The sequence below is a fragment of the Mobula birostris genome, chromosome 6 (assembly GCF_030028105.1).
Source record: "Mobula birostris isolate sMobBir1 chromosome 6, sMobBir1.hap1, whole genome shotgun sequence".
Classification (NCBI taxonomy): Eukaryota; Metazoa; Chordata; class Chondrichthyes; order Myliobatiformes; family Myliobatidae; genus Mobula; species Mobula birostris.
Window position 1 is genome coordinate 186,884,695 of NC_092375.1, and position 12,361 is coordinate 186,897,055.

General features: G+C 42.7%; 1 protein-coding gene across 1 annotated transcript in view; it reads right to left on the bottom strand.

Moving 5' to 3' along the window:
- The window catches only part of lrp2a (low density lipoprotein receptor-related protein 2a), a 405,821-nt gene that overhangs the window by 152,737 nt on the left and 240,723 nt on the right, over positions 1–12,361 (bottom strand). Inside the window, exon 45 of the mRNA XM_072259785.1 lies at positions 4,134–4,335. Coding sequence (XP_072115886.1) covers positions 4,134–4,335 — 202 coding nt within the window. The remainder of the gene's footprint in view (positions 1–4,133; positions 4,336–12,361) is intronic.

Sequence of the window (12,361 nt, forward strand, 5' to 3'; positions counted from 1 at the left end):
CCCCAAATCCTCAGCTTTGCCTATTGCCTGTTGCCAGGGCCGGGGTCGAAGCGCTCGGCAGAGATGGTGCTCGGTGCTTGGTGTTGGAGAGCTGGTCGGAGGCTCGGAGTTTTCAGACGGACTCGGAGTCGGACTGTGGTCGGATGCTTCCAGGATGCTGCATTGGCAAGTTTGCAGCGCTGGAGGTTCACCGTCTGCGTGAGATGATGGGACTTTCGAGAGACCTTGAGATTTTTTACCGTGCCCATGGTCTGTTCTTTATCAAATTACGGTATTGCTTTGCACTGTAGTAACTATATGTTATAATTATGTGGTTTTTGTCAGTTTTTCAGTCGGTTTGTCATGTGTTTCTGTGATATCATTCCAGAGAAACATTGTATCATTTCTTAATGCATGCATTACTAAATGACAATAAAAGAGGACTGCATGTCCTCATAATCTAATCTAATTGAATTCTTTGAGGATGTAACAAAACACATTGATGAAGGTAGAGCAGTGGATTTCACTAAGGCACTTGATAAGGTTTTGCATGCAAGGCTCATTCAGAAAGTAATGAGGCATGGGATCCAAGGAGACCTTGCTTTGTGGATCCAGAATTGGCTTGACCACAGAAGGCAAAGGGTGATTGTGGATAGTTCGTAATCTGCATGGAGGACGGTGACCAGTGATGTTCTACAGGGATCTGTTCTGGGACCCTTCCTCTTCGTGATTTTTATAAATGACCTGGATGAGGAAGTAGAAGGGTGGGTTAGTAAATTTGCTGATGACACAAAGGTTGGGGGCGTTGTGGATAGTCTGGAGGTTTGTCAAGAGATTACAGCGTGACATCGATAGGATGCAGAACTGGGCTGAGAAGTGGCAGATGGAGTTCAACCAAAATAAGCGTGAACTGGTTCATTACAGTCGGTCAAATTTGAAGACAGAATATAATATTAATGCTAAGACTCTAGGCAGTGTGGAAGATCAGCGAGATCTTGGGGTTCGTGTCCATAGGACACTCAAAGCTGCTACACAGGTTGACTGTGTTGTTAAGAAGGCGTATGGTATGTTGGTCTTCATCAACCATGGGATTGAGTTCAAGAGCCGTGAGGTAATGTTACAGCTATATAAGACCTTAGTTAGACCTCACTTGGAGTATTATGTTCAGTTCTGCTCACCTCACTACAGGGAAGATGTGGATACTACAAACAGAGTGCAGAGGAGATTTACAAGGATGTTGCCTAGATTGGAGAGAATGCCTTATGAGAACAGGTTGATTGAACTTGGCCTTTTCTCCTTGGAGCGATGGAGGATGAGAGGTGACCTGATAGAGGTGTATAAGATGATGAACAGCATTGATTGTGTGGATAGCCAGAGGCTTTTCCTAGGGCTGAAATGGCTAATACGAGGGAGCCATTAAGGTTCTTGGAAGTAGGTACAAGGGGGATGTCAGAGGTAAGTTTTTTTTACACAGAGTGATGGGTGCCAGTGAAGGTGATAGAGGCAGATACGATAGGGTCATTTATTAGATAGGTACATGGAGCTTAGAAAAATCAGAATCAGAATTATTATCACGGGCATGTGACATGAAATTTGTTAAAACAGCAGCAGCAGTTCAATGCAATACATAATCTAGCAGAGAGAGAGAAAAAATAATAAATAAAGTAAAAAATAATAAATAAGCAAGTAAATCAATTATGTATATTGAATAGATAATTTTAAAATGTGCAAAAACAGAAATACTGTATATTAAAAAAGTGAGGTAGTGTCCAAAGTCCATTCAGGAATCAGATGGCAGAGGGGAAGAAGCTGTTTCTGAATCGCTGAGTGTGTGCCTTCAGGCTTCTGTATCTCCCAGTGAGAAAAGGACATGCCCTGGGTGCTGGAGATCTTTAATAATGGATGCTGCCTCTCTGAGACACTGCTCCCTAAAGATATCCTGGGTACTTTGTAGGCTAGTGCCCAAGATGGAGCTGACTAGATTTACAACCTTCTGCAGCTTCTTTCGGTCCTGTGCAGTACCCCCTCCATACCAGACAGTGATGCAACCTGTCAGAATGCTCTCCACGGTATAACTACAGAAGTTTTTGAGTGTATTTGTTGACATGCCAAATCGCTTCAAAGTCCTGATAACGTATAGCCACTGTCTTGCCTTCTTTATGACTACATCAATGTGTTGGGACCAGGTTAGATCCTCAGGAACTTGAAACTGCTCACTCTCTTCACTTCTGATCCCTCTATGAGGATTGGTGTAAAACAGAGGGCTATGCAGTAGGGAAATTCTAGGCAGTTTCTAGAGTAGGATACATGGTTGGCACAATATTGTGGGCTGAAGGGCCTGTAACGAGCTGCAGATTTCTACGTTTCTACATTACAGTACCAGCGACCTGGGTTCAATTCCTGCTGCTGTCCGTAAGGAGTTTGTACATTCTCCCTGTGACCGTGTGGAGAGATCTGTTGCTCCGGTTTCCTTCCACAGTCCAAAGACATACTAGTTGGTAGGTTAATTGGTCATTGTAAACTGTCCCATAATCAGACTAGCATTAAATCAGGGGTTGCTGGGCATCAAAGGACCTATTCCACAATCTCAATCAATAAATAAACAAACATCATCCGTTTTAGATAGGGTTGAGGGGTACTTTTTTTCTCTCACTGTGTCATGATTCTTTTGATTTTTGAGCAGAAATCTGGAAGCTAATGATTGAATATATTCAAAACTAAGATAAACAGACTTTTGATTAAGAAGTGGACCTTGAGTCCAGAATCAGATCGGTATGACCTTACTCACTGACTCAAGGGGGCCAGATTGCCTGCTCCTAAGTTTCATTCTAAAACTCTTACTTGGTTATGACACACACTTATTTGGCACACATGTTTGTATTTTTTTCCAATCTGCTGGACCTTTCAAAAAATGAGCTAACTAAGAAAGGCTGGAAGTAAGAACATTAATGTCTAGAACCCAAAATCTGTTTTTCAGGAGTTCAAAATGTTGACACCTGTTGTGTTGAGTACCAATTTGTTCCCTGCTTTATTGAAAAGATGAACATGTCACATGCACTGCATACCTGACAGATAGAGTTGGTATAACGAAACCATGGAATAATTATGAATTTAAAACAAAAGTGACCGGAAAAAGAAAGAGAATACAAAGCTTAACATTATCCTCCTAATCCTCGTACTAATCTTTTCTGTTGGCACACAAGATTCTTTTAATCAGATTAAAACTTCAGACGAAGTAGGATTAGGAAATCCATGTATTACCACAAATCACTCCAACAGAATCCACAAAACATTCTTTTAAAGGCAAGCCCTACCTTTAATCCAACTGTTGCAAAAGTATAAATTGACAAGAAGTGACACACAGAATAAAATCCAGTTAACTATTTGATTTGAATAACCTTTATGCCTCAAATTACCAACTTTGAAAAACATACAGAAACTAAAGGAAGGTTTTCATGACAGTACAACCATCTCTTTGAAAAACTTTTGTTTTCTCCCCCAATTCTGCTCAGCAATTATATATGCATGTTTCAAAGATACAGCATCACAGTTGTTGAAATTTTTGTTACATTTACTGTATAATCATATTATAATTACAGCAATGCATGCTTCCTAATTACCATAGCCTTTGGTTTATGTGAAAATATTGAATCAGATTATATTCTAATTAATGCATAATCTCAATTTAAAAGGAAACTACACACACACACACACACACACACACACACAAACCCCCCTTACATCTAACATGTGCAGGCATATTCACATGCAAGACCATAAGATATAGGAGCACAACAAGGCCATTTGGCCCATCGGGCCTGCTCTGCCATTTCATCAAATTTGATCCAATCGCCTGACTTCTCCCCGTATCCCTTCTTGCCCTGACTAAACAAGAATCCATCAGCCTCTGCCTTAAATATACCCAAAGACTTGGGCTCCACAGCCACCTGTGGCAACAAATTCAACAGATTCATCACTCTTTGGCGAAAGAAATTCCTCCTTATCTCCATTCTAAAAGGACTTCCCACTATTCTGAGGCTGTGCCATCTGACCTGATGGTCCCTCACCACAGGAAACATGCTCTCCACGTTCAGTCTTTGAACATTCGTTAGGTTCCACCCTCGCCATTCGAAAAGTTCTTTGATGCAACAAACCTGTATGAGCCCCTCACACACAATCCATTGGCACATGTAAATTTTGTCCCGGGGCAGGATCGTCTTGTACAATTCTGATCTTCATCCAAAGCATCAGAGCAATCAGGAACTCCATTACAGACCCATGCCCAAGGGATGCACTTTCTTTTTGGAGGATGGCTGTTCACACAGGTGAATTCCGCGTCAGAACAATTATGGCTTGCTGAAACAAAACATACTGTAATTAATGACTGTTAAATGTTGATTCACTATATAATCAATCAATGTTGCATCGCAAGATTTTCAGACTCCAGCAGTGGAATTAAGAAAGTGTAATAAATGGAGTAAGGTGTGATTCCTTTGCAACAATCATGAATATAGTACTGTGCAAAATTCTCAGGCACAGATAAATATAGCTAGCGTACCTAAGATTTTTGCACAGTACTACAGTAATTATATGTGCTGCACTGCACTGCTGCTGCCAAAAAAAACTAATTTCATGAGTGATGATAAACCTGGTTCTGATATGGGTCTGATATGGGTCTGTATTGTGGAGTGGGAGTGGGAAGGGGGAAGGGAGAGGGGAGGGAGCAGGAAGCACCAGAAATACATTCTGTAATGATCAATAGATCAATTGTTTGGAATAAAATGACCTTGCTTGGTGTCTCAAGGCTGGGTGGGTCTGCGCCCACACCACCTCCCACCACCCCTACCCCCCACCCCGGACTTCCTTTTGTTACCTGTTCCACACCCCTCCAGTGGCGCTCCACCCCGCCATTCCCAACATCCTTTCCTCCCACAGTTTTACAAACTTGTTTTCTGCTCCACGTTGGCAAGTACAGTACTTGGTAAACGTCTTAGGCACTCTAGCTATATATATGTACTGTGTCTAAGACTTTTGCACAGTACTGTAGGTAACAAGACCTTTGCAAAGGAGTTTTCCAGTCTCATTGCTTATGCAAACTGTGGACATGGCAGCTCCTACTGATCCCAAGTAACAGCATGCTAGCCTGCAGGTCACCCTTGGACAAGGTGTAGCACCGGCTTAGCAACCACCCCGCCCCCCAATCAGGGTCACATGAAACCATGGGAGCAGCTAGTGTATACAACAGGGCGCATGATGATGATCATGATGCTGAAGAAGCCGCTGAAACCCCATGCAGAGACTCAGTGTAAGGGCTGATATGGTAACAGATAAGCTGGTTACCAGACAGAAGTTTCTGGGATGCAGCGAGCTGTGTAGTTTCCATCACATCTGAGAGGAGATGATGAGGGAATTTGAGGTCCAGCTAGTCTGGCAGCTTAGGAGAGAACTGTTGTTGTTTCCCAGAAATGGCCTACATCTCGGCACTGAGCTGCTGCACCATCCACCCCTGTCCACGCATCAGCCCTCAGAGGCAGCCGCAGCACGTTCCCTCAATGGTACACTGCACAGTGCACAATGAGATCATTGATTCATTGCTGCTAGAGCACCAGCAGAGGGTGAGAGCTTGCACCAGGCTCAGGGTCAGAATCAGGTTTAACGTAACTGACATACTGTCCTTATCATCAGATTCCTTAAGGCTGTCATAGCCGGGGGTGCGTACTGGGGATAAGCTCCCACCACCTTTTACATTCTCCAAAACTGTGTACCTCAAATAGCCTGACAACCAAATACAGCTCCTGGCCTTTACGTGTGGTTCAGCTACTAAGCCCAGTGGAACCACTTCTACTGATAGGAAAAGGCATAGCTGGGTTCCTGGCACCTTAAAACCAGTCACTTTGGGCAGATGGGGCCATGGCTGACAGCTCACCTAGGAGAAGGAAAACTGAAATCTCTGCTGCCTAGTGTCTATATCCACTCATGGGAAAGACTCCAGGAGTAAACCCCCAGGGAAAAATCCCAAACTGGAATCCCTAAGGCAGTCCTACGTTGAGTTCAATGTTGATTACTTATCTAGGCAGCCAGGACACAACATCATGGTCGACCCTGACCAACAGAGACCTGAGAAGATTGTCATCATTATCATGAGATGCCATGTCATATGATGTGGGCGATCATGGTCTCAGACCATGATTGTTCTTGGCAAATTTTTCTGCATAAGTGGTTTGCCATTGCCTTTTTTTTGGGCAGTGCCTTTACAAGATGGGTTGAATTGAACTGACTTTATTTCTTGCATCCTTCACATACATGAGGAGTAAAAATCTTTACATTACATCTACGACTAAATGTGCAATGTGTAATCATAGTAATTTATAATAATTCATAATAAATAGAACAATCAATATAATATAGAGTACACCTAAGTCAGCATGTGTTCATCAGTCTGATGGCCTGGTGGAAGCTGTCCCGGAGCCTGTTGGTCCTGGCTTTTATGCTGCAGTACTGTTTCCCAGATGATAGCAGCTGGAGTAGATTGTGGTTGGGATGACTTGGGTCCCCAATGATCTTACGGACCCTTTTTACAAACTTGTCCTTGTAAATGTCCTAAATCATGGGGAGTTCACAGCTACAGATGTGCTGGGCTGTCCGCACCACTCTCTGCAGAGTCCTGTAATTAAGGGAGGTACGGTTCCCATACCAGGCAATGATGCAGCCAGTCAGGATGCTCTTAAATTGTGCCCCTGTAGAAAGTTCTTAGGATTTGGGGGCCCATACAAAACTTCCTCAACCGTCTGAGGTGAAAGAGGTGCTGTTGTGCCTTTTTCACCACACAGCTGGTGTGTACGGACCATGTGAGATCCTTGGTGATGTGGATGCCGAGGAACTTTAAGCCGTTTACCCTCTCAACCCCAGATCCATTGATGTCAATAGGGGTTAGCCTGTCTCCATTCCTTCTGTAATCTACAACCAGCTCCTTTGTTTTTGTGACATTGAGGGAGAGGTTGTTTTCTTGACACCACTGTGTCAGAGAAATTACTTCTTCCCTGTAGGCCACCTCGTTATTGTTTGAGATAAGGCCAATCAATGTAGTGTCATCAGCAAATTTATTTAGCTGACTGGAGCTATGGGTGGCAATACAGTCATGGGTATACAGGGAGTAAAGGAGGAAACTCAGTACGCAGCCCTGAGGGGCTCCTGTATTGAGAGTCAGAGGGTTGGAGGTGAGGGAGCTCACTCTTACAACCCGCTGGCGATCTGACAGGAGGTCCAGGATCCAGTTGCACAAGCCAAGGACAAGGCCGAGGTCTCTGAGCTTCTTGTTGAGCCTGGATGGAACTATGGTGTTGAATGCTGAACTGTAGTCGAAGAACAGCATTCTCACATAAACATCCTTCTTCTCCAGATGTGTAAGGATGGTATGTAGAGCAGCGGCTATTGTGTCAACTGTCGATTGGTTGTGTTGGTAGGCAAATTGTAGGGATCCAGTTTGGGTAGTAGCAAGCTGCAGATGTAATCCTCGACCAGCCTCTCAAAGCATTTGCTTAGGATTGAGGTGAGTACGACAGGACGCTAGTCATTCAGGCATATTACCTTGCTCTTTTTTGGTACAGGGACAATGGTGGATAATTTGAAGCAGAAGGGCACTCTACACCGGGAGAGGGACAGAATGACCCCAGCCATTATCAATACTCTTCAGAGTTTTTTTCTGCCTGGCATCAGCCGTCACATAACCAGGACTTATGATATGCAATAGCAGCTCATACGACCATCCACCACCTGCTCCTAAGACTTCACCTCACCCTGATCGGGGTCAGCCTTAGCAGGTGCTACACTTTGCCCAAAGATAACCAGCAGGCTAGCGGAGGGAAGGAGCACCTACATCTCCTTTGGTAGAGACGTACAGTATCCCCACCCCACAACCCGTACTATATGTTGTGAAATCTGTTGCTTTGTGGCAGCAGTAACAGGGCAATAAAAACTATACAGTGCAATAAGAAATATATATCAGAAATTAAACTAAATATGTAGTGCAAAAAGAGAGCCAAAGATAGTGAGGCAGTGTTCATGGGTTGGTTCATTGTCCTTTCAGAAATCTGATGACAGAGGGCATCCTCTCAGACTTTGTTTTAAAATGTAAAGGAGATTATCTACCCTATAGAGAGGCCCTACATAATACGTTGCACAGCTCATTTCTTTTGGATTAATGATAAAAAGATTAAATAATTAATTAACCACAAACATGAGTCTTTCCTGGATAGGAAATAATAGCAACCCTGAAGGTACAAGAAAGCTCTACCACTAATTGAATGCAGAATTCCAGACGGAAATCTGTGATAAGAACTGGTGTTAGGTGAAAAGAATGCAGTCGTCCAGAAACTCACTGACAGCCACGGCATGCGTGCGTTCTTCAGTAAAGGACTTCTATACCCAAAACCCAAGGTCCCACCCCACTGACAAGCAAGGAGGAAGGTGGAAGATGCAACACCTACTGGAGCATTTTGACATTAGTACTCTCGTCTGTATACCTCAGCGACTTTAGGTCCAGTTATACCATCACTTCTGACAAACTAAAGGCCATATGCCAGGCCTCAGGAGCACACTGTATCCTCACTAAATTTCTAAAACTCAGTCACAAATATGAAATTTAATTAACCATAATTGGGAAAGGGAAAGTACCCCAGAGACTTAGGTGATGCCATTAATGTAAACATCTTCAAGAAGGGAGCTGTCAGTCTGTGGCATCGACAGAGTCTTCTGCCTGCCATCTCTCACAGGAAGCCCAAAACTGCCAGGTGGATTCTGTCTATCTTCAGGCAGGGTGGACTGTACAGCTCTTACAAGAGAAATGCAGGAAGCAGGCCAGATTACTGCACTCGACTTTACCTAACCTTCGATTTCATTAACTGGGAGAAACTTTAAAAAAAAAACTCTCCTTAAAGTTAACACGAGGAAATCCGCAGATGCTGGAAATTCAAGCAACACACACAAAATGCTGCTGAACACAGCAGGCCAGGCAGCATCTATAGGAAGAAGTACAGTCGACGTTTCGGGCTGAGACCCTTCGTCAGGACCCTCCTTAAAGTTAGTTGCCTACAAAATTGCACCTCAATATTACTGTTGCCTCTAGGAAGCATGCAAACCACCAACAGATCTGCAACAGGGCCATTCTCAGTGAAGAATCGTGCCAAACAAAGCTGCAACATTGCCACAGACTTTTCAGTCTTTCTGACTGCAATACTGTGTATGACATTCAGCAAAATTCCTAAAGCAAAGCTAACTGTTAGAACATTTGAGAAAGTGATGACAAATACACACCAGAACCAAGGTCACCTCAACCACAGTTGTAAAACTGCAGCATGCACCTTTGTACACTTAGATGCTGGTTTTAAAGACATCAGAGTGTATGAGGACTCTATTTATTCCTGTCTAAAAAGCAAGCCATAATTGGGTTTTTGGGTCATGAATTCTCACATGACTAGGAATTGAAATCTGAATAAATATCACACACTTTCAATCTACTATTTTGCAGTATTAGCTACTGGCTAGTTGTCTTAACAGCAAATACTAAGGCTCAGCAATGTTGTTTGAATCAGGACTCAGCAGCCACCAGATTTCTTGGAGTAAATAATCAAAGCATCAGTAACACATATGTAGCAACACACACAGCAGGCCAGGCAGCAGCTATAGGAAGAGGTACAGTCGATGTTTTGGCCCGAAATGTTGACTGTACTTCTTCCTATAGATGCTGCCTGGCCTGCTGTGTTCCACCAGCATTTTGTGTGTGTTATTTGAATTTCCAGCATCTGCAGATTTCCTCTTGTTTGAATATCATATAGGTGTTCCAGTCGCACCCTTGGCAATACCATGGAAGTACAGCATTGCTTTTGCACTGGCCATTTGTGTTTTATCGGGTGGTCAACTGGAGTACTCAGATTTACGCATGGGAGTGAGATTTCTTAGCGATATAAAACATTAAAAAAAGATATAATATCCCTCTCAGCTATTCTGCTAGAACTGCAGGTCATAGGTTAAGGGTGAAAAGTGAAATGTTTAAATGGGGGGGTGGGGGGCTTCTTTTTGCAGGCTAGTGAGAGCATGGACTGAGCTGCTAGCTCAAGTGGTGGAGTTGGGGTTTATTTCAACATTGAGGGGAAGTTTGGATAGGTACATTGATGGGAGGGATATGAGGGCTATCGTCCAGGTATAGGTGAAAGGGACGAGGCAGAATTACATTTCAGCATGGACTAGATGTGTTGAAGGGCACGTTTATGTGCTGAGGTTTTCTATGATTCCATGACTCTATGCTTAAAAGTATATATTCACAAAAATGAAATGAAAATCAGAAAATGGAAAGTGCCGAATATCTGATATAAAAATGCAAAATAACAAAAACGTTTAGCAGGAAAATTTTAATTAATTGGTGATTTTGAGTAACTGAAGAGTTTAGAGATTTTGAGTATCTGAGGGTTTTTTGTTACTTAATCAAATTTGACACATTATGGATCTCTCATCGAGAAAGAACTATGAAAAAAGTTTGTTTATAGTTTGTAGATTAATAGAGTGAAATTATTTTATTGTTAACATCGACCACAAATTATGTGTTTGATCTTCATCACTCATGTCCCCACAGTCATTATCAGCATCACATATCAGGGAGAAAACGATATATCTGACAACCCCACATTTGAACTGCTCATTTGAACAAGTTATCTCCGGGGGAACTATAAAAACAATTTTGCAAAAATAACAAGCAAAAAAGCAAAATGTACAATGAGAATAAATTGGACATCAATGTTTATTGGTACATTTTCTAATACTGTTGAAGTTAACTGAAATGGGCATTGACTGTGGAAAGTGGAGCTTCAACACATTCTTCAGGGAAGACATTGGATGCCACTGCATGTCAACATAAAGAACTTCTATGTGTAGAATTTCAAAATTCACTCAAACATACTTAATTTGGAAAGTAAGTATGTCTGGGTGTCTTTTGAAATTATAAGACAATAAGACACGGGAGCAGAATTAGGTCATTCGGCCCACTGAGTCTGCTCTTAACATTCCATCACAGCTGGTTTATTTTCTCTCTCAACCTCATTCTCCTGCCTTCTCCCCATAACTGTTGATGGGCTGATTAATCAAGAAACTATCAACCTTAATTGCACCCAGTGACTTGGCCTCCACAGCTGTCTGTGGCAAAGAATTCCTTCTGGTTAAAGAAATTTTTCCTCATTTCTATTCTGATGCGATGCCTTCTGATCCTAAGCTCCCCCACTCAATAGGTTTCAATGAAATCCCCCTTCATTCTTCTAAAGTCCAACAAGTACAAGCCATCAAATACTACTCATATGTTAACCCTTTCATTCCTGGGCTCATTCTTCTGAACCTCCTCTGAACCTTTTCAATGCCAGCAGCAAACACAAAATGCTGGTGGAACTTAGCAGGCCAGGCAGTATCTATGGAAAAAATTACAGTCGACATTTCAGGCTGAGACCCTTCAGCACATCTTTTCTTAGATAAGGGGTCCAAAACTGCCCATGATTTTCCAAGTGTGGTCTGACCAATGCCTTATAAAGCCACAGCTTTTGTATTCCAGTCCTCTCAAAATGAATGTAAATATTGCATTTGCCTTCCTCACCACCGAACAACCTCCAGGTTAATTTTTAGGGAATTCTACATGAGGAAGTTTTGAATATTTTCCCCATTTAGAAAACAGTCCATGCCTTTATTCCTTCTACCAAAGTGCATGACCACACACCTCCCTACACTACATTCCATGCACTATTTCTTTGTCTATTCTCTCAATCTTTCTTAGTCTTTTTGCAGACACCATGCTTCCTTAACACAAAGTGGCCCTCACGTATTTTTGCATTATCTACAAACTTGGCCACAAAGCCATCAATTCCTTCATCCAAATCATTGACATATAACTTGGAAAGAAGCGGTACCAGCATCCATCCCTGTGGCACATCACTAGTCACTGGCAGCCAACCAACAAAGGCCCCCTTTATTCCAGGATGCTGCCTGGCCTGCTGCATTCACCAGCAACCTTGATGTGTTGTTCCCCCTTTATTCCCACACTTTGTCTTCTGTCAATCAGCCAAACTTCTGTCATATTATGATTACTGCCTCCTAAGGGTTCCTTTACCATAACATCCCTAATCAAATCTGGGTCATTACATAATAACCAATCCAGAGATGCTGTTCTCCTAGTGGGTTCAACCACAAGCTGCTCTAAAAAGCCACCTCATCGGCATTCGACATATTCCCTCTCTCATGGATCCAGCACCAACCTGTTTTTCCCAATCTACCTGCATATAGAAATCCCCCATGACTAATGCAACATTGTCCTTATTACATGCCTTTCCTATCTCCCATTGTAATTTGT